General features: G+C 36.5%; 1 protein-coding gene across 1 annotated transcript; it reads right to left on the bottom strand.

The window, feature by feature from the left end:
- Nucleotides 1–3,240: 3,240 nt before the first annotated feature.
- On the bottom strand, nucleotides 3,241–10,702 carry WNT1 (Wnt family member 1). The gene is made up of 4 exons (XM_075198028.1): nucleotides 10,602–10,702; nucleotides 6,969–7,228; nucleotides 6,580–6,845; nucleotides 3,241–3,732 (listed from the first exon to the last, which is right to left on the bottom strand). Exons 1-4 carry the CDS (start codon nucleotides 10,700–10,702, stop codon nucleotides 3,241–3,243), a joined length of 1,119 nt encoding a protein of 372 aa, XP_075054129.1.
- Nucleotides 10,703–18,603: the final 7,901 nt, after the last annotated feature.

Genomic DNA, 18,603 nt, shown 5'->3' with positions numbered 1-18,603 from the left:
AATGAAATAATGGAAACATGGCGAATCTGGGTTTACTCTTTCTAATTAAACTAAATATTGCTTCAATTAATTTAAATATTTTTCTTGTACTCACTACAGATTCTTGTTGTGATGTTTTAATGGTAAAGACAATAGACAGATGAAACCTAGAGACATATATATATATATATATATATATATATATATATATATATATATATATCTCGTACTATACTGTACCGGCAAGTGGTTAATCCGGGTGTTTATAATTAATAAAGAAGTATAATCCAATATATATTTAGATTGACACTTTTGGACTTGCACAAATGTCTAGGTGTTGTGTATTACAATGATCAAGAGCATTAATGTATGCGGAGTGTAGACTTAGGGTCATATTCAATTAGGATTCACGGGCGCGATTACACCCGGCTGCGCCTATAAAGTGCCATTACGGTATCGCAACATTGCGGGTTTCTGTGCACAGCCCTATGGGGTGCGCACACAAATCCCTGATGTTGTGGTCCCGGGACCCGTGCGGCCGCGAATCCTAATTTAATATGCCCCTTAGATGTTGTTCAAATATGTCGATGTTGATTTTGTCACAGAATATTAAAATATCATTAAGGTTTGAAGCAGAAAACTAAGGATGTCTACATTGTGCCAAATTAGCCATAATTAGATTTGAACTATTATTTAAATTTTCTGAACACTTTGTGTTGTATAAACGTAACACTGACACACAATGCTGCTTTTGACCATTGTAATGACAGCATATGTACACTATGAACATTACATCAGTGGTATGAAAAGATAACAGATATAACTTTAATCTCTAACATGGCAGAGATTATTGTAATAGATGTAATATATGGTCCTACAGGAGTAAATCTTACCATAGATGCACTAGATTTTTAAAATATTAACAAGATTTACACCTTTCATAAATTCATCCATGCTTAGCACAATTATATATAATATGGAAAGCCACGACTTATTCAGAAATCAGTGGTATCAGATCACACATTGTGTAAGTAATCAGTATCTTCCATTTATGGCCTTAATAGCACCTACAGAATATCATAAATTATGAAGCATGCAAACTCTGCCATGTGTCAGACACATGTCCCTTTATAGTTCAACGGGATTTCTAAGGTATCCAGGTAGACAAAACAGAAATGGGATTGTATATGGTGTGTAGTCACTGAAGTACAGCTAGTAATGCTTAAAGGGCAACTATCACAATATTAAAAAACAAACAATAGATTACAGTAAAATAATGCATTTTGTTCAATTTCATCACAAATAATCACTATCATAAATAAAAAATACATACCAGACTTTACAACAAATTCATACTCAGAGTACACCTGGCTATAGAATTCTGCCTAGGCAATCCTTGGGTTCTAGTTTCTAAGGTTCTGCACCGGCGATTACCTAGTCGGAATTCTAAAGCCACATGTGTCCACTTGACCAAGTATAGGCATTTATAGCAAAGTCTGATATATAATATATATATATATATATATATATATATATATATATACATATACATGCATATATCTATGTATATGCATATATATATATATATATATATATATATATATATATACACATATATATGCACATTATATATATATATATATATATATATATATATATATATATAAAGAGAGAGAGAGAGAGAGAGAGAGAGAGAGAGAGAGAGAGGGGGAGAGAGATATTCATTTGTGATGTTAAAAATGACAAAAATAAATAAATACATATTATTCTGCTGTAAGGACTATTAGTTTTCCAATTGACAGCTCTCCCTTTAACTGTGCCTGGAACCTACTCCAGACCAATATTCTTCCTCCCTTCAGCTTTTCCAATATGATGAACTTGCCTGTGATGATTCCAAGTTAACAGTTCACGTCAAAATATGTGTGCAATTATTTGCAGATACTGAAATGTAAGAAATCCCAGTAACCGTTTCTCTTTCTGCCTTAAAAATAGAGAAAAATAAGTGTTCTGTTCCCACTATAAAATATGTGTTCTGTTCCCACTATAAAATATGCCAGTGTCTTTTAAGAAAATTAAGAGAAACATTTAATGGGGGGGGGGGGGGGGGGGGGGCAATAAGACCTTTTAAAGAAGTGCATTTGCATAAATAAATTGTGCCATGTATGTTAAGTAGGGAGAACCCCTCACAACCGATGGCAGTACGTGACAAGTTTTAATCTCTTCTGTTTCAGACTTGCTCGGTGTAGGGTCTATACAGGCGTCTGTTTGGCCCACTCACTAAACAAGCCTTTTGCGAACGACATTTAGATATTGGTAACAGAGCCTCTTAATTTTTGTTCCCACCACTTATCCAGCTGAGAGAGTAAATAAAACCTCCTTTGTCATATTCAGATTCTAATATTATTCCCAGTGGGGTATTCTGCCATTATGTTTCTCATTGACAAATATTCATTCATGGTTTAGACTAGCATGTACTCCTACAAGAGCTGCAATTGCTTTCAGTAGTTCATTCTTTGCCTAGCATTGGTTTCATTACTCTCCTTGCCACTGTCCTGAGATAAGTTCCTCGGGAGGCCTAGATCTCAGACATACATGCGTTGTTCTATTCATTCTCCTCCACAACCCCGGCTGCAATACTGCTGATACTAATGCATCGCCATTAGATTGTGTGTGAATAATATAAATATGGTAGCTTTCTACGCACAACTGGAATTGAGTTACCTTCAGGAAAGTCCTTACCTTATTGTACCTTGTTGAGTATATTAATTGTTCTGTTTCCAGGGATAAGAACAGCATAACATATATATTGTCTTCAGCTTGTATCTATCGTGTAACATGAGGTACCATGGTTTGGCATTAATCCCTATGTATCAGATACATAAGGTTAAGCTAATAAAACTGTCATCAGTGCAAGATAATCAGTGCTAGCTGAACAACTATTTAAGTACAGTATAAGTACAGTGACTAGAGTATGCTATACAGGTCTGAATGATACCTTATATATACAGATTTGTAATGAGGGATTGAAGAACTCAAGGCTAAAATGGAGCTGTGCAACCTTGAGCCTTTGAGTTTTTAAGTTATTTTGGAGCAGTATCTCATGTCCCTGATTTCTTCTCTGTGGAATGTCAGCCTAATAGAGCGCTAATCTGCCAGTGCTGTTTCCTGACTTGAAGCCACACTGTCGCTGCTCACAGCCTTTCAAATAAAAGCTGAGCTACAATTGTAATGTGCTCATTGCAGAGCAGAGGAGAGCAAATGTCACAAGCATTCATGAACCACTTGTGTGGTTGTGCAGTTCAAACAGGTGACATGACAACACCAGTGGAAGGTGCAGTGACACCGTTCAGTGATTTTTTCAGATCGACTTCTATAACCACGTCCACAGCACAGGAGTTCACAGCCATCCAAGCCTAAGGAGGTGCTGTTACATAATCGTCCTGTTGTACCTGGAGTTCCAGTCTTTTCACTGTGGCTGCAGAAGTTTGGGGACTTCTCAAAGTATACAAGATCTTTAGAAGAAGGCATTGCATGGGTGGGGTTTTCAGGTTCCAGGTGTGGAAGGTCACTTCGAGAACCACCGCGGTTACTGCCATTGTTACTGTAAGTGACTTTGGAGGCACCATCAAAACGGTCTTTCAAAGCATCCCCAACTGCTCGGAAAGGGGGGAGCCGCATCCAGCAGGTCCGGAGAGAGCAGGATCCCGACATTCCATGACATTTGCACTCTTGGCGCATCTCTGATAACACTGTCTGCAAGACAACAACATCCTTACATAATGCACTAGTACAATACTGCTCAAGTTCAAACACTGAGCTAAATGGCAAAGGAAGCATACATTTTTGCACAGCTCAAAACAGCTATGTAGTAATCCTTCCCCTGTACTATGTATGTTATAATGGCTATGTGTTTCATCTGTTGACAAAATACAAATGCTAGATCTTGAACTTAAACTGTGCATGATAATATGATCTAAAGTTTTTATCAGTAGTTCAATATGAAAGTAAATGGACATTTTTCAATCAGAGTCAGAAGTAAATCCAGCTACAAGTTGCGATTTTGCACCTTGGAAAAATCCTGTTGTCCTGCACGGGGGCATCTGTAAAATGTCTGGACAGATTTAGGATTGGGAGGGGGCACATCCTTGTTTATCATCAAAGTGCAAACATAAAGCTGCCCAGTATACAAAAGCAGTCAGTATTTCCCATTTATCAACAAAACAAAAATTAATTTGTACTCCTTGTCCCTTCACGTTATGTAACTTGTACAATATACAATCTGTATGTCTTACTTTCAGAACATCCCAATTCTTACACTTTTATATGACAATAATTAAAGATATAATTGCTCAAATTCATTGTTGCATACAGTAATATCAGTCTTGACACTGTGTCCTGTTTTTGGGCAACATTTGAGTAAATAACAATGCATTTATATACTGCTTTGCTTTATTACAATCTGGTAGTAATGTTAGAATTAACTGATTGTGATGTAAAGAATCTTAAATGCGTCTTTCTAAGTGTGAACATGATGTACAAATAACTTCCACTGGTCCAGTCATTTTCTGAAGAGGGCTGATCCTCCTGGACACTGACAGTCATGAGTTCCACAATGTCAAAATAAGTACTTGATATAAAATTTCATTTGACTAAGCCACACTGGCATCCTTTTGAATAAATAAGTAATTATTGTGGTCGTCATCATCATCATCACCATCATGTCTATTGGATCTGTGAATATGAATGTCTACTCCAACAATAATTCAGTTACCGTGCTTCTGGGCCTCTCCTTACAGATATGTTTGACCATAAATATAGATTATACATCTTTTGGTTACAATGTTCCTTTAATGTTATGCAGAGGAGTGGAAAGAAGCTGTAAATCTGGCCTGTGGTGCCAAAAGAGCTACATCTACTGTTGTTTGCATTCTTGCTGGACCATGAGTGGTTCTTTCAGTTACTTAGTTTTGTCAGTGAACAACACTTACTAATGTAACTTAGCCACAGGCAGTACATAGTTTTAGTTTTTATTAAGAACTGAACTCCTTCAAAGGACATAAAAAAATGCTACCATCCATTCTGCAAACTTAGAATGATTTTTTGAATAACCATAAACATCTGGCATTCAAGGAAAGGTAAGGTAGACAGTTCTCCCTTCTCTACAATATATACAAATACTTGGCAGGGTTAGTTCCATTATAAGGAGAACATTTCTAATATAGATAATGTCCTTTTTAAGATCAGGATGGCTACAACTGGCAATACTGCAAAAAGTGTGTTTGTCAGCCTGATTTCCCCACTGGCAAGAACACTATTTCAGGTGGCATCTATTGAATGGGGGAAATCTAGATTAAAAAAACCTACAGGCCTGCCTGCTGCATGACTGTTTAGGAATAATATAAATTGTTTGCACATGTACGCTGACTTATACAGTAGCTGCTTAGAAACAAATTTAGAATAAAACCACACTAACCACATTTTTAAAGCTCTCCCACATGATGTATTTAATGACATTATAAAGAAATAACTTTCTAGAAATCTTTGTACAGAAGGGAATTTTATATATTGCATGACAGTGCCTGCTACAAACAGTAGTTAAAGAGTCCATTTGAAGCATCCTTATTATTCTTCTTGTCTTTCCAAGTAAAACCTTCTCCTATATATCTATACTAAAAAGTCGCACACCCCACTTCTATCTACACTATTCCTCCCCCTTTCAACTATAGGTAAGTATCAGACATTTATCTACAGGGGATTATACAGGGTGATTCAAAAGTCGCAGTACACCCTTTTATTTCAAAAACTCTACAGGAATTGGGCCGATTTCAAGATGGCGCCCATGTTTGGTACATACCGTAAAAGATAGACCACATCACCCATACCTTACTGGAGTATTCAGGTTTCCCAATTACCTGTAGAGTTTTTGAAATAAAAGGGTGTACTGCGACTTTTGAATCACCCTATATTTATAGGAAGAGTACAAGGGGGGTCGGGGGGGGGGGAGCAGAAAGGAACAGCAAGGACCACAAATGGTTGCCTATTATATACAAATAAGTGTACAGTCTACCACATCCAAAGATGGAAAATGGATACAGACAGTAATTATCATTTATTTTCCTACACACAAACAAACATGAGGTTAGAGTCCCTTAAAGTTAAGTTTGTTTTTCTATAATATAATGTAAAACAAATTTGTCTTCAGATCCTCCCCGCAGTCTACATTTCCAGTCTCTTTATGCTGTATATGAGCCTGTACTGATGACTGTTGTAGGGCAGTAATCTACTACCTTACCACTACCAATGAGTATAAAGATTACCATTTTCTGAAAACCGCAGTTCTTTTATTGCTTCTAAAATACTTACATGTTTTATTTACATTTGTACATATTAAAATTGTATGCTTTCCATTTAAGATGTTTTTAAACTGTGTTTTAAAAACTCATTCAGTGGTCATGCCATGGGTGCAGTGCAATGCCTGTCTGAGTGTAAAATATTGTGACTACTATATCTGGATTCAATTTCCATTTTGCTGATATACTCAATACATCTGATAAAATTTAGCATGAAGAACAATAGTTAGAAAGCACTTTCTGTACTTACCATCCTGCCTGCTTGGTTATTGTGTAGATTCACCATATATTTCAGGTCTCTCCCTCTTTCACTGGAGTCGACAAACTCTTTTCCAATAAACCTTCCAAAGTCAATGTTGTCGCTACAACCTCCCCAGTGCCAATCTGGTCCCCCGGGGCCCCGACGCCTGTAGTCGCATGAGCAGGACTCAATAGAGCCCTCGGAACAGGAGCGAGCCACAGAATGAGTCACCCCAGCGCTAGTGATAGCAAACACAAAGGCCGTCTCCCTGCAGCCTGTGAAAAAGAGATAAATCTGTTACCATGAGCCTAATCACACACACAAATGAATAGCATCATTGAGCAAAACAGCTGGACACTGCCTCACTTCCCTCTATAACAATCCCATCCAGTTCTTACCTCGATTAATGATCTTCCCAAACACATGGTTTCCAGGTCCTGTGGGGCAGTTCCAACGGCGGTTCCGAAATTGCCACTTGCACTCTCGGATAGCACTGAGAAGCCCACGGGTGATGCTTTGGAGGATTCCTGGGTTTTGGCGGATTAGACGTCTCTGTCTCCGACTTAAAAGCTGAAGACTTGGATCCAGCACCAGAGGAACTGGCTCTATGTCCGACCCAGGTAGCACGTTCCCAGTGGAGGCTGCATTCACTATGCCCCTGCAAGAGACACAAAGAGGATTAAGACACTGGAACAATGTAATCATTAATAAATGAAAAATACAAACATATAGGCAAACACATGACATGCCTTTATTTCATTACAATATACATATTTATATATATATATATATATATATATATATATATATGTAACAGAAAGCAGAATTATAGTTGGACTATGTTCTCCCTGTGTTTTTGTGGTTTTCCTCTGGGTGCTCCAGTTTCCTCCCACACTCCAGAAACATACTAGTAGATTAATTGGCTGCTATTAAACTGACCTTAGTCTCTCTCTATCTGTGTGTGTTAGGGAATTTAGACTGTTCGCTCCGATGGGGCAGGGACTGATGTGAGTTCTCTGTACAGCGCTGCGGGATTAGTGGCGCTATATAAATAGCGGATGATGACTCTGGATTAACTAGTTATCCATTACCTGTATCCCCTCTGCTTTACTTCTGCTATGTTTACTCTATGGACAACCACATGCCTTCTACTATGTGTATACGGATGTGTAAGTCAGAGTATTATGTTACTATGGCTGTGGTTAGATGTAAATCAAATGATTACGCATGTAAGGGAAGATGAGATCATAATTTCATATACATAGAATGGCTGCTTTTTGTGTGGTAAAGCTAATTAAATAATTCATGAAAAAAACTATTTTAGTTATAAATATGTATACAATCTAAATATACAGTTCTGGTGGAGGCTGGAAAAACTAATGATAAAATACTAGATAAATATAATAAATATATCATTTTAGGTAATCTTTTTTTTAATTAACTGGTAAAACCATTGTTAAACCTAAAATCTAAAAATAAAAGAGTATTATAAAAGCTGTATATAACAGTGTATCTGTTCTAGAACCACTGCCCACTTTATAATATTATCGTCATGAGTATTATTTCATGTAATAACAACACAATATAACATTTCATTAAATATATATAGAGGAGAGATGAAATGACATTGAACAAGGTAAACCCTAGCCTAAGCATGTAAGGGTGCTGCAGTATCACTGTATTCATCCTCTTATTACACTAGAAGCTAAGCACACAGGCGTTATGCAATATAATTAAAGTTGGCCAAATACTTTAGCATTACAGAGGTAAGAGACACAATGTAGATGCAGTATGACTTATATCAAGGGTCAAAATTTAGACACACGTTATATTAAATATTGGGCCAAAGCGACGTTGGTGACACAGCTTAGAGAATTCATCCATACAATACCACCTGTTACTACTCAGAAATGCCAGTCACCAATAACTGCTCTAAGGTTGGTGGCGGATAATGCTTCTGCCTTACAGTAGCCATACACACTTTCCCCACCGCAGCGATGATTGTTATCCCAATACCTTATCTACCCAATGTTCCCCACACCTCTTATATTGAAAGCTTATTTGGGCAGGGCCATGTCTACCCTCTGTTTCATGTCATTGTATGTACAGCACTGCGCAATATGTCAGTGCTCTATAAATAAATAAAGAATAATAATAATAATAATAATAATAATAATATAAGGCACATTGAATGTGAGGTGGACTGTTGTACTATATGTAAGTTAGGCACACTATTATATTGGATGAGATAAGATATGCTGTTACTCTGCATGAAGTGAAATGCAATATTACACTAGATACAGCTTAGGTACACTGTTGCATTGGATAAGATGAAGTGCGCTGTTTTGTAGGATGCAGATAATGGTAAATATTACACTGAATGTCTGTTAGGTAGACTGTTAAATTGTATGTATGTTAGGTGCATTGTTATATTGAATGCCAGTCAGGTACATTATTATATTGGATTCAGGTTAGGTGCACTATTATATCGGATGCCATTTAGGTTACCAGTTATGTCAGATGAAATGAGGTACATGTGATATCACATGACATAAGTTACACTGTACATTGCTAAATGGATGTTTATTATGTGCACTGTTATACTGAATGAGATGAGATTCACTATTATATTGTATGCCACATAGGCATATATATATATATATATATATATATATATATATAGTATATATATATATATATATATTAGATACATGATAAGTACACTATTATATTAATGCATCATAAGTACATTGTTAATATGGGTGCGTGTTAGGTGCACCGTTATATTGAAGGAGATGAGGTGCATTGTTACAGCGGATGGCATAAGACACTTGTTTATTCTGGATGCATGTTAATTACACTGACAAATTTGATGTGGAGTAAGTGCAGTTTTATATTTGATGCAGGTTAAGTGCATTGTTATATGATATGTAGGTTAAATGTACTATTATATTGTCTAATGGTATGGTGCACTATATATATATATATATTAGATACATGATAAGTACACTATTATATTAATGCATCATAAGTACATTGTTAATATGGGTGCGTGTTAGGTGCACCGTTATATTGAAGGAGATGAGGTGCATTGTTACAGCGGATGGCATAAGACACTTGTTTATTCTGGATGCATGTTAATTACACTGACAAATTTGATGTGGAGTAAGTGCAGTTTTATATTTGATGCAGGTTAAGTGCATTGTTATATGATATGTAGGTTAAATGTACTATTATATTGTCTAATGGTATGGTGCACTATTATATTGGATGCAGGTTAGGCACACTGTTGTACTGGATGCAGTTTCAGTGAACTGTAGTATTGAATATACATTAAATTTGTTGTTTTATTAGATAGAAGTTAGACGCACTGTTATATTGGATGTAAGTGATGTGCACAGGTATACTGGATACACTGTTATCCTGAATACATGTTAGGTGCAAAGTTATATGGAATGTATATTATGTACACTGTCATATTGGATACAGATTACATGCACTGTTCTATAAAGTGCAATTTTTGCATACTACTTATACATTATTATGTAGTGGAAGAAAGTTAGATGCTTTGTCAAATCGTGTACAAGTACATTATTTGTATACAGTAGTGGGTGAATATTTGGTGCATTGTACTACACAGAGGTTGGATATACAGTTATATTAAGTGCAGGTCTGACATAGGTTAATATGACTATATTTGTAAATGTTGAATAGTTACTGTATTATTGACAACAATGTATACATTATGAAGTTATTGTTTCAGAATGGAAGAATCAACATGCTTTCATTTTCACAACATACAAAGTGATATACACGTCTAGTAAATGTTATATTCCCTATTACATTTTTTTAAATAAGCAAGATTATTGTGGTGTTTTGATAGGGAGTCTAATACTTTTTACGCACTGTCAACAGCCGGGCACTTTAGATAAACGCATGTAAAAGTGTACATGCATTATTATTACATAAGCTCATAGTCCAGCTATAGTTAGTATATTCTCTATTAAATCACCCAAGCAGGTATCACTCACCACCATTTACCGCTGTTATTCACAGCCATCGTATTGGACAACGAGGAGAAAGCCAAAACCCACAGAGTCTTGATTCCGACCAGGAAAGTGAGGATCCTCATGTCTGCAGTAAATGCGGCAGGTGTAAACGCAGCGTGGCTCTACAGGATGGACGCAAGTCACTGTTGGCCTCTGCTCATATCACGTCAACCTGAGAAGAGCTGTTAGTACGCTGTAGTTGCAGGCAGCTCAAGGAAGTACTTTGAGGTAAGTTTCTTTCAATTTGGAGTGTTGTAGAAGACTATTGTCGCTTGTCCATTCCTGCAAGAAGTGTTGCTAGGGAGGTGAGTCCTCTTGGATTCAGCGATACAGAAGAAGATGTAGTGGGAAGTTGGAGACAAGATCGCAGCCAGCACTGAATAAGTAGACCTCAGCTTATGCTAACAATGAGGACCCAGGGACATGTTCTACCCCTACTGAGTAGGTGACACAACGGTCAGGAGCTGTCTTTCCATCAGACAAGGCCAAAGAGAAAGAAGGTGGAGAGAGAGATTAATACCCTTAATGGCCATAGAGACCAGCTCAGTCATTGTACAATTCCTCCCCAATCCTTCTCTGCATGACAGCCACTAAATCCAACGCAGAGGGGGCAATCCTCCCACCCCCACATCTTCTGATTTTACTTCTACTATGTTAAAAAAAAAAAAAATGAGAGCCAGAGGGAGCTTTTTGTGTTCCTCCAATAACTCAACAAAACAGTCTAGAGTGTGTTCTTATATGGATTGGTAAAATGTAATGCTGCAATTTCTTTCAGATACTGGCCATGGGATGTGGAGTGCAGAATAAGTGCTGAGATGTCTCCTATGTGCTTATTTATCGACAGACACCAGGTTCTGTCCAGTGTGTGCAGTGTGCAGGTCTTATTATTTGTCCAGATCCCACACAGTCTTTTCTCGCCTCTCCCCTTCCTGGAATATCCTATCACACTGGCATTAGAGGCTGCTATAACCGAGAGGCTACTCTGGGAGTTCAGCATCTCTGAGGTTTTCTCTAGTGGCTTTTTCCCTTTAGATTTTTTTTTTTACTTTTGCTTTTTTGGCAGCTGCTTCACGAACGTCATTCTGGTTTATACTTCTGTTACCAATGTGCTGTGTCCGCTTTTTACCCAGGCAGGACTTTCTTTGCCATCTTCTGCAGGAACTTCAGAGAGCAGTAAATTCCACTCAGAATTCCGTCACTAAATACAACATGTCATGTCCATATTAACATATAATATACAATATAATGTACAATACACGGGATATGAGTGCGTACAATTTTATTATGTTAGGTTGTACATGAAAATGAGCTTCAGAGTAGTAAAAGACAATTGTTTTTGAAAGACACTCAGTAATCAGCATATTATTTGTATAACATGTTTCGTAAAATAATTTAAGAATGACATAGACCACATATGCATGTTAAACTCCTTATTGTCATAGGATTATATAGTACATGCCTGTCTGGAGTATGCAGGCCATAACCGAAAATCCACTTACAAAAATAATGTTGTTTAGCAAGCACATTTAATATCATATGTAGACAACAATGTATTATCTGGATTTTATTTGATTTTAGAGCTCAGACTACTTTTGTGGTCTTTTTTTTATACTAACAATTGAAATAGACCTAAAGGTTAAAGGTGTTATTAAACCTCTCCTGTCTATATTTTTAAGTTGTTAGATACACCCTCTAATACAGCATATCTAACATTACATGCAAAGTAACATTGCTCTTTCTCCTGGCTGTGGGCAGTATATGATTGGCATAAATTACCACTTTCACTACCTCGCTATCAGAGTTGTATAGCTTCTCATTTGTTTATCTTAAAAATGACAGACAAGGGAATAATATATATATATATATCACCTCCTTAGATCTATAACATACATTAACATTAGAGTAAATAGTCCACAAAACTTGACAAATCTTTACCAGGACATGTATGATAGGCGGAAGCAGTGCAGTTACATCCCTTGTATCAGTCGTTCTATATGGTCATACTCACACTTGTGGCCTACTGAAGGACCATCTGATACAGCTTCAATGGACAATCCGAGCCTGTATATGACAGATCAATGCAAACATTGTAGTCATATTAAAAGTTGCTAATGTCAGTACTTACATGCACGTAATCTCAATACCACAGAAATCTATTTTAAATTACTGTGCATTGCCATAATTAGAAAGTAGCATTGTCATAAGGTTTAATAGGGCATTTTTGCAAAATATATTAATGGAGATTTGTTAGGACCATTTTATTATCCTCATAAGTAGAGCATATGTTATTTACTCTATCACGATGCCTTATTGTTTCATCACTTATGTCATCTTGTATTTTATATGGTTATGTAATGCATAAAATACTATTCTAATAAAGAACAGTTGGGGCTGAATTAGGACTATCGCCTGAATCATTTCAGTGATGGTTATTTTACACCATGCTTAGTTTACCTGATAGGACATGACCTTTAGTAGCTTCAGGTTTGTTGTTTAAAACTTAAAAAATGTTGCCAAAAAAGTCAAATGGATTTACCTAATTTGCCTTTCCATTTTAGATTTGTAATTTTATTGTCGTTTCAAATACATTACGATAATCTGTTTACTTCAAGGGGTATATTTACTAAGATGTGGGTTTGAAAAAGTGGAGATGTTGCCAATAGTAACCAATCAGATTCTAGTTATCATTTATTTAGTACATTCTACATAATGACAGCAAGAATCTGATTGGTTGCTATAGGAAACATCTCCACTTTTTCAAAGCTGCAGTTTAGTAAATATACCCCTAAGAATCCTTCATTCCTGAACTGACCACTCATGTTGACAGCGCCCCCAAGACAAGCTTAATGCCTGAGAATCATGCAGTTGAAATGAATTGGATCATTATCGGGTGAGTTTATAAGTGCATCTGGAAGAAGACTACTATCATTATGTGTGTGTGGTCATTTGTCAAATGTACTAACAGCTCTAACGCAATTCATAAATGATGCTACCACCTGGTCTGAGCACCCAACAGCTGAATCCAATCCAGTTTGACCTCCGAAGTAAGTGGCCAAATTGTAAAGTTGATCCCTTTACTTGGCATTTGGACTGAGCCTGTAAGTAGTCAATATTCAATTTCTTAATTGTATTTGACTCTTACAGCAAATATTGAAGTCTAACTAAATAATCTGCTCCTATTTTAGTACAGTAGAACTTCCTTAATGTTCCTGAGCTTTTTTAGTTTATCTTAGAGCTTTCTTTACAATACACTGTATCATTTTGTTGAGCTTATTCACAATACAAACCACAAATCTTACCTGCCAAATATTTTCTGTTTCCAATTTAGCTCCTTACAGTGTTATAATTACGAGTGGTCCTGTGGAGTTTGGTCAGTCAGAGAAATTGCAAGTTTTTCCCATCCCGGTAGCTGCTGTTGCAGCCAAACTACACTAACTAGATTACATAGTTATTACCACAAGTGTTACTTGTTATGTGTTATATACTGATGGTGTGACTTTCCCTGCACACAGTGGCTGCATGTAGCTACAAATGTAATGCTTACTATTGGACAACCCATAAGCTACAACTAGTATGAGTAGTGTAGTGTAGTTGTGTAGTTTATAGATGTTTTTTTACTGATAGTTGTTATACTGTAGTTCTACTCATTTATAGCAGCTACATTTGAATTTCCCCAAGTATCTAGAGACATAATTAGTTTTTAATTAAAAAGCAATCTCCAAAACTCAGTAAAATACTACTTGTGATGTAAAGCTAATTCTACAGTAATATTAGTGTTCTGCTTCTTACTATGTCGTATACAGACAGCATTGTATATTCCTTTAGTCCAATATAATTGCTTTAACAACTCAATTTTACCTTTACCTTTTCATGACCAACTCGCCCAAGAACATTAACTTACCAGTATATTTGGGCTGTAAGAGAACACTGGAGCACCCGGAGGAAACTCACACAAACCTGGAGAGAACATACACATTCTGTATAGATGTTGCCATGGTCAGAAAGGAACCTATGCGCTGTGAGGCTGTATTGCTAATCAGTGTGCCACTGTGCCACTGTGCCATACCAAGAAAATCTTTTTTTCTAATTGAATTTATAAGGATTATATTTATGTCCTACAATTGTTAAAGAATGCAATCCCCACCCCCTTTTCTTTACTTCTATCAACGGGCTGTCTGTGGCCACACACTATGAGCAGGTCCGTGCAGGCAAACAAGTAGGCACATTATATTGCCCGGCCGCCCTGATTGTGTTTAACACACAATCAGAGCCGCCAGGCAGAATTCTTTGTCTGCTGGCACAGACCTGCACATAGTGTGTGGCTCCGGGCAGCATGCCCCTGCTAGGGGGGGGGGGGGTGATTGCCCCGATCACCCCCCCCTTTCCCCCCGATCCGCAACTGTTAGAGTTACATGTACACTGAAACCCTGTAGGGTTGTAAATCTTCCCAATTTATGCCTAGAGATCCTTGAGTTTCACTGTGGTTTTAAATGAAATGATATTAAACAGAAAATCTCTCTCTATATATATATTACTGCATAATATGACATTTGTAAAATTGGATCTTTAATTGTCTATGTATGATTTAAAAAGCTAAAAATAGACTTGTAACATGGTGATGGTACTGTGTTTATTTCTGGTCTATTTCCAAAAATACCAATACAAAACTCTAAGGGCCTGACGCAGAGCTTAACATATGCCTGTATAGTGTAAATCCAGAAAATGTGTACAGTGCATTCCCACAAAGAGAGCACACACGCACCTAGAGTGTTATGTGCAGCTGACCCTTGCATCTCCTTATGACTGGAGAGGCGGAATAGAGGAGGGGAAAGGGCGGTTTAATCGTGTTCCCAGTCAGGGGCGTATTAAGAAGTTAGTAGGCCTGTGTGCAAGATTAGGGCTCCCCCTCACACCCATATGTATGCCTCCCAACAGTTTTGAACAAAGAATAAGGACAGAGAATGGGGTACGGTCATGTAGGCAACAGGTCACAATGGCCAATCTACTCTGGTCCATATCTCTTCCATTACCATAGATTTATTCCCAATCTTAGCTTATGTGCTCCTGCTAACTGTTCCTGTTATATAAGAGGAATAAACATTTTCTGCAAAACAACATGATAAAAATCTGAACAGGAACTGCTGGCCTTATATCATTGTGATTCTTGCAGTCACAAAATTGGAAATAGTGTAGCACAGATAGTGTTTTCATGCACAGACTGAATATTGTGTTTGTGACCTTACACTGTATGTGAATCTTAAGAATGTTGTTTTTATGCTAGGCTTTAGTCAAAATTTCTTATGACGGGTAATGGCATATGGATGGCTACCTGCTGTCACGCTGTATAGATTGGATGGAACATTCAGTTGATGAGGGACATCTAAGCAGGATATAAATAGACAATGTTAACTTACAGTAAATTTCTAGAGCCAGTAATGTCCAGAGATTGCAGATAACAGGCACTCATATTGTAGTACAATGACTTACTCATTTTAACCTACATTGTATTGTTCTGCTATATTACACTTTTAGGTGTACCCTCAATTTTGAGAAGATATTCTATGTATAGAGTGTTATGTTGCTGGCATGACATTTTGCCTAGTGCAAATATGTGACTTGCCTTCTAATAAAATGAACAACCGGTTCCTTGGGATTCATCACCTTTTCTCTGCCTCTCCCTCCTTGACATGATGCGATGGCTCCCAGTCAGCTGCTTATGATTGGCTGATTGGGAATTCACTTGATATATATTATATATATATATATATATATATATATATATATATATATATATATATATATATATATATATATATATTCGTATACATATATATAGATAGATATGTATATGTTTATATATATATATATATATATATATATATATATACACACGCACACATATATATATATAGATGTATATATATATATAAATATAATTATATATATAATATTATATATATATATGGATTTCAAATTGGCAAGAAAGAAGATAGGTGTACTGACATGTACTGACGTAATCAATGCGCCAGGGAGCGGGCTTGGTTGCCAAGTCGACACAACTGAAAGGAATACTTATAGAAACAGACCAAAGTATGGTCTCAGTATATGCACAGAATGCACTCCAGTTCAATTGAACTGGAGTGCGTTCTGTGCATATACTGAGACCATACTTTGGTCTGTTTCTATAAGTGTTTCATCTTATATTGGGATAGCACCCCCTCTGATCTATTAGTTTTTCAATATATTATTTTAATAGATTCATAGGATGGTTCCAGTCCTAGTGCGACATTATTCTTTCTAGTAACAACTTAAATGGAAGTAAAGAAAGTGTGAAATCAATACCCCAGTGAGCTGGGGGAAACAGGCACAGAAATGTAGTCATATATGGTAGAGAACAGGACCCAAGCATAAAAAAGGAACTAAATTACCTCCTACTATTGGTGGCAAAATCCTTATCCAAAGAAATCCATCCTGTACATGGTACTGAAAATGTCTACCTCCAATTGTGTGTACAGGCTGAAAATACATACCTCAAAGACACCACTTTCAAACTGAAAAGTTGGATCTAGGTTGATCTTGTTTCTTGCTTACATGAAATTCTATATATATATATATATATATATATATATATATATATACATATAGTGGATTTATATTGCAGTAATTTATATAAAACATGGATCTTTGAGTTATTACAATACAGGAAAGATCTTAATTTTCACCCAAAATTAACTGTTCACTTCTGCTGCCTACATCCAAGTGCCTCTTCTATGACAGTGAGGGGATTACAGGCAATCTCTAAGAATTTACATTTTTAAATCTGTAAAAGAAAACTCCTTTTGGTATTCAGTTAGGATCCCAAAAGATTCTGAGGATTAACCCCAGGGGAGAACCACTGTCAGTGGCCTTTCAAGCAGAAAATAAAGTGCATTAAACTCTGGGATACTTTGTAATAGGTTTTACAATTTATTGGATCACACATATAAATAATGCTTCTGTTGTGTTGTATAATGCTATTTGTACTGTTTAAAACCCTCTCTGGGTTATACTAATTAGATGTTGTTATCAAAACATGCATTTTATTGTAGCTTTGTGCAAATGAGCAGCAAGTAATGTATAATATAATGATAAAATTGTACATTGTAAAATGACCTAAATAGTCCAGGAAAGCTCTGTTATTATTTAATGATTTCGGTCCTCGCGATTTTTTCATTTGTCCTCAGTTGTAAAAACGATCTTCACAGTACGGTTATTTATAAAAAAAAAAATATAGTTGCTCTCTAATTTCTTCACGTGTTGGGCTTACATATGATTTTCGTATAGTTTTATATGCCAGAATATTAAATCTTTTTTTTAAAAAAAAACTTTATTTTTAAAATAAAATAAATGTTAGTTAAAAGTTAAATTTGAAAGGGTTACAGATGAGCACAGAGAAGCCTCCCGGGGTCACAAGCTGGGCAGGTCATTCATTGTCTTTAAATAACAAAAAGCATAAATGTGTTTATGTATCTTGTTGGGAATTTTATTAGGGACAAAAAGCAAATGATACCACGCTGGAACAACAGTGCTATAGCATCCTGGAGTGTGGCATAACGGACCATGCTAATGAGCCTGGCCACACACATAGTGCTTTGGTAGGACAGATTGGTTGTTCTTTAACAATTTGCTCTGTCATTGCTACGTATTTGCAATTCAAAATGACCATTAAAGTTGATTTGATCAGATATTTTTCAGCTAAGGTGAAAAATCTGTTGCCCACTTACCACAATCGGTGTGTATGCGAATATTGGCTCTTCACTCTGCTTTGACTTCACTTGTTCCAATTTTTATCTCCCATTTACTAGCATCGAATGACCATCTTCAAGAAGCCGAATGTCATCCACTTGTTGTGTCATTCCACAAACTGTGAGCTTCAAAAGAAATGTACAGGTGGATCTGAGAGTTTATCGATGGGTATGTTCAGTACCTGTTAACATGGTTATTT

The sequence above is a fragment of the Mixophyes fleayi genome, chromosome 2 (genome assembly GCF_038048845.1).
Source record: "Mixophyes fleayi isolate aMixFle1 chromosome 2, aMixFle1.hap1, whole genome shotgun sequence".
In the NCBI taxonomy this organism is placed as follows: domain Eukaryota; kingdom Metazoa; phylum Chordata; class Amphibia; order Anura; family Limnodynastidae; genus Mixophyes; species Mixophyes fleayi.
This window is presented reverse-complemented; position numbering and strand designations above follow the sequence as displayed.

Excerpts from the sequence above, each read along its gene's own strand:
- WNT1 (XM_075198028.1), bottom strand. The coding sequence starts at position 10,702 with ATGAGGATCCTCACTTTCCTGGTCGGAATCAAGACTCTGTGGGTTTTG. Across the intron at positions 7,229-10,601 it reads AATAACAGCGGTAAATGGTG|GGGCATAGTGAATGCAGCCT; the intron begins GTGAGTGATACC and ends TGTCTCTTGCAG. Across the intron at positions 3,733-6,579 it reads ATAACCAAGCAGGCAGGATG|ACAGTGTTATCAGAGATGCG; the intron begins GTAAGTACAGAA and ends GTTGTCTTGCAG.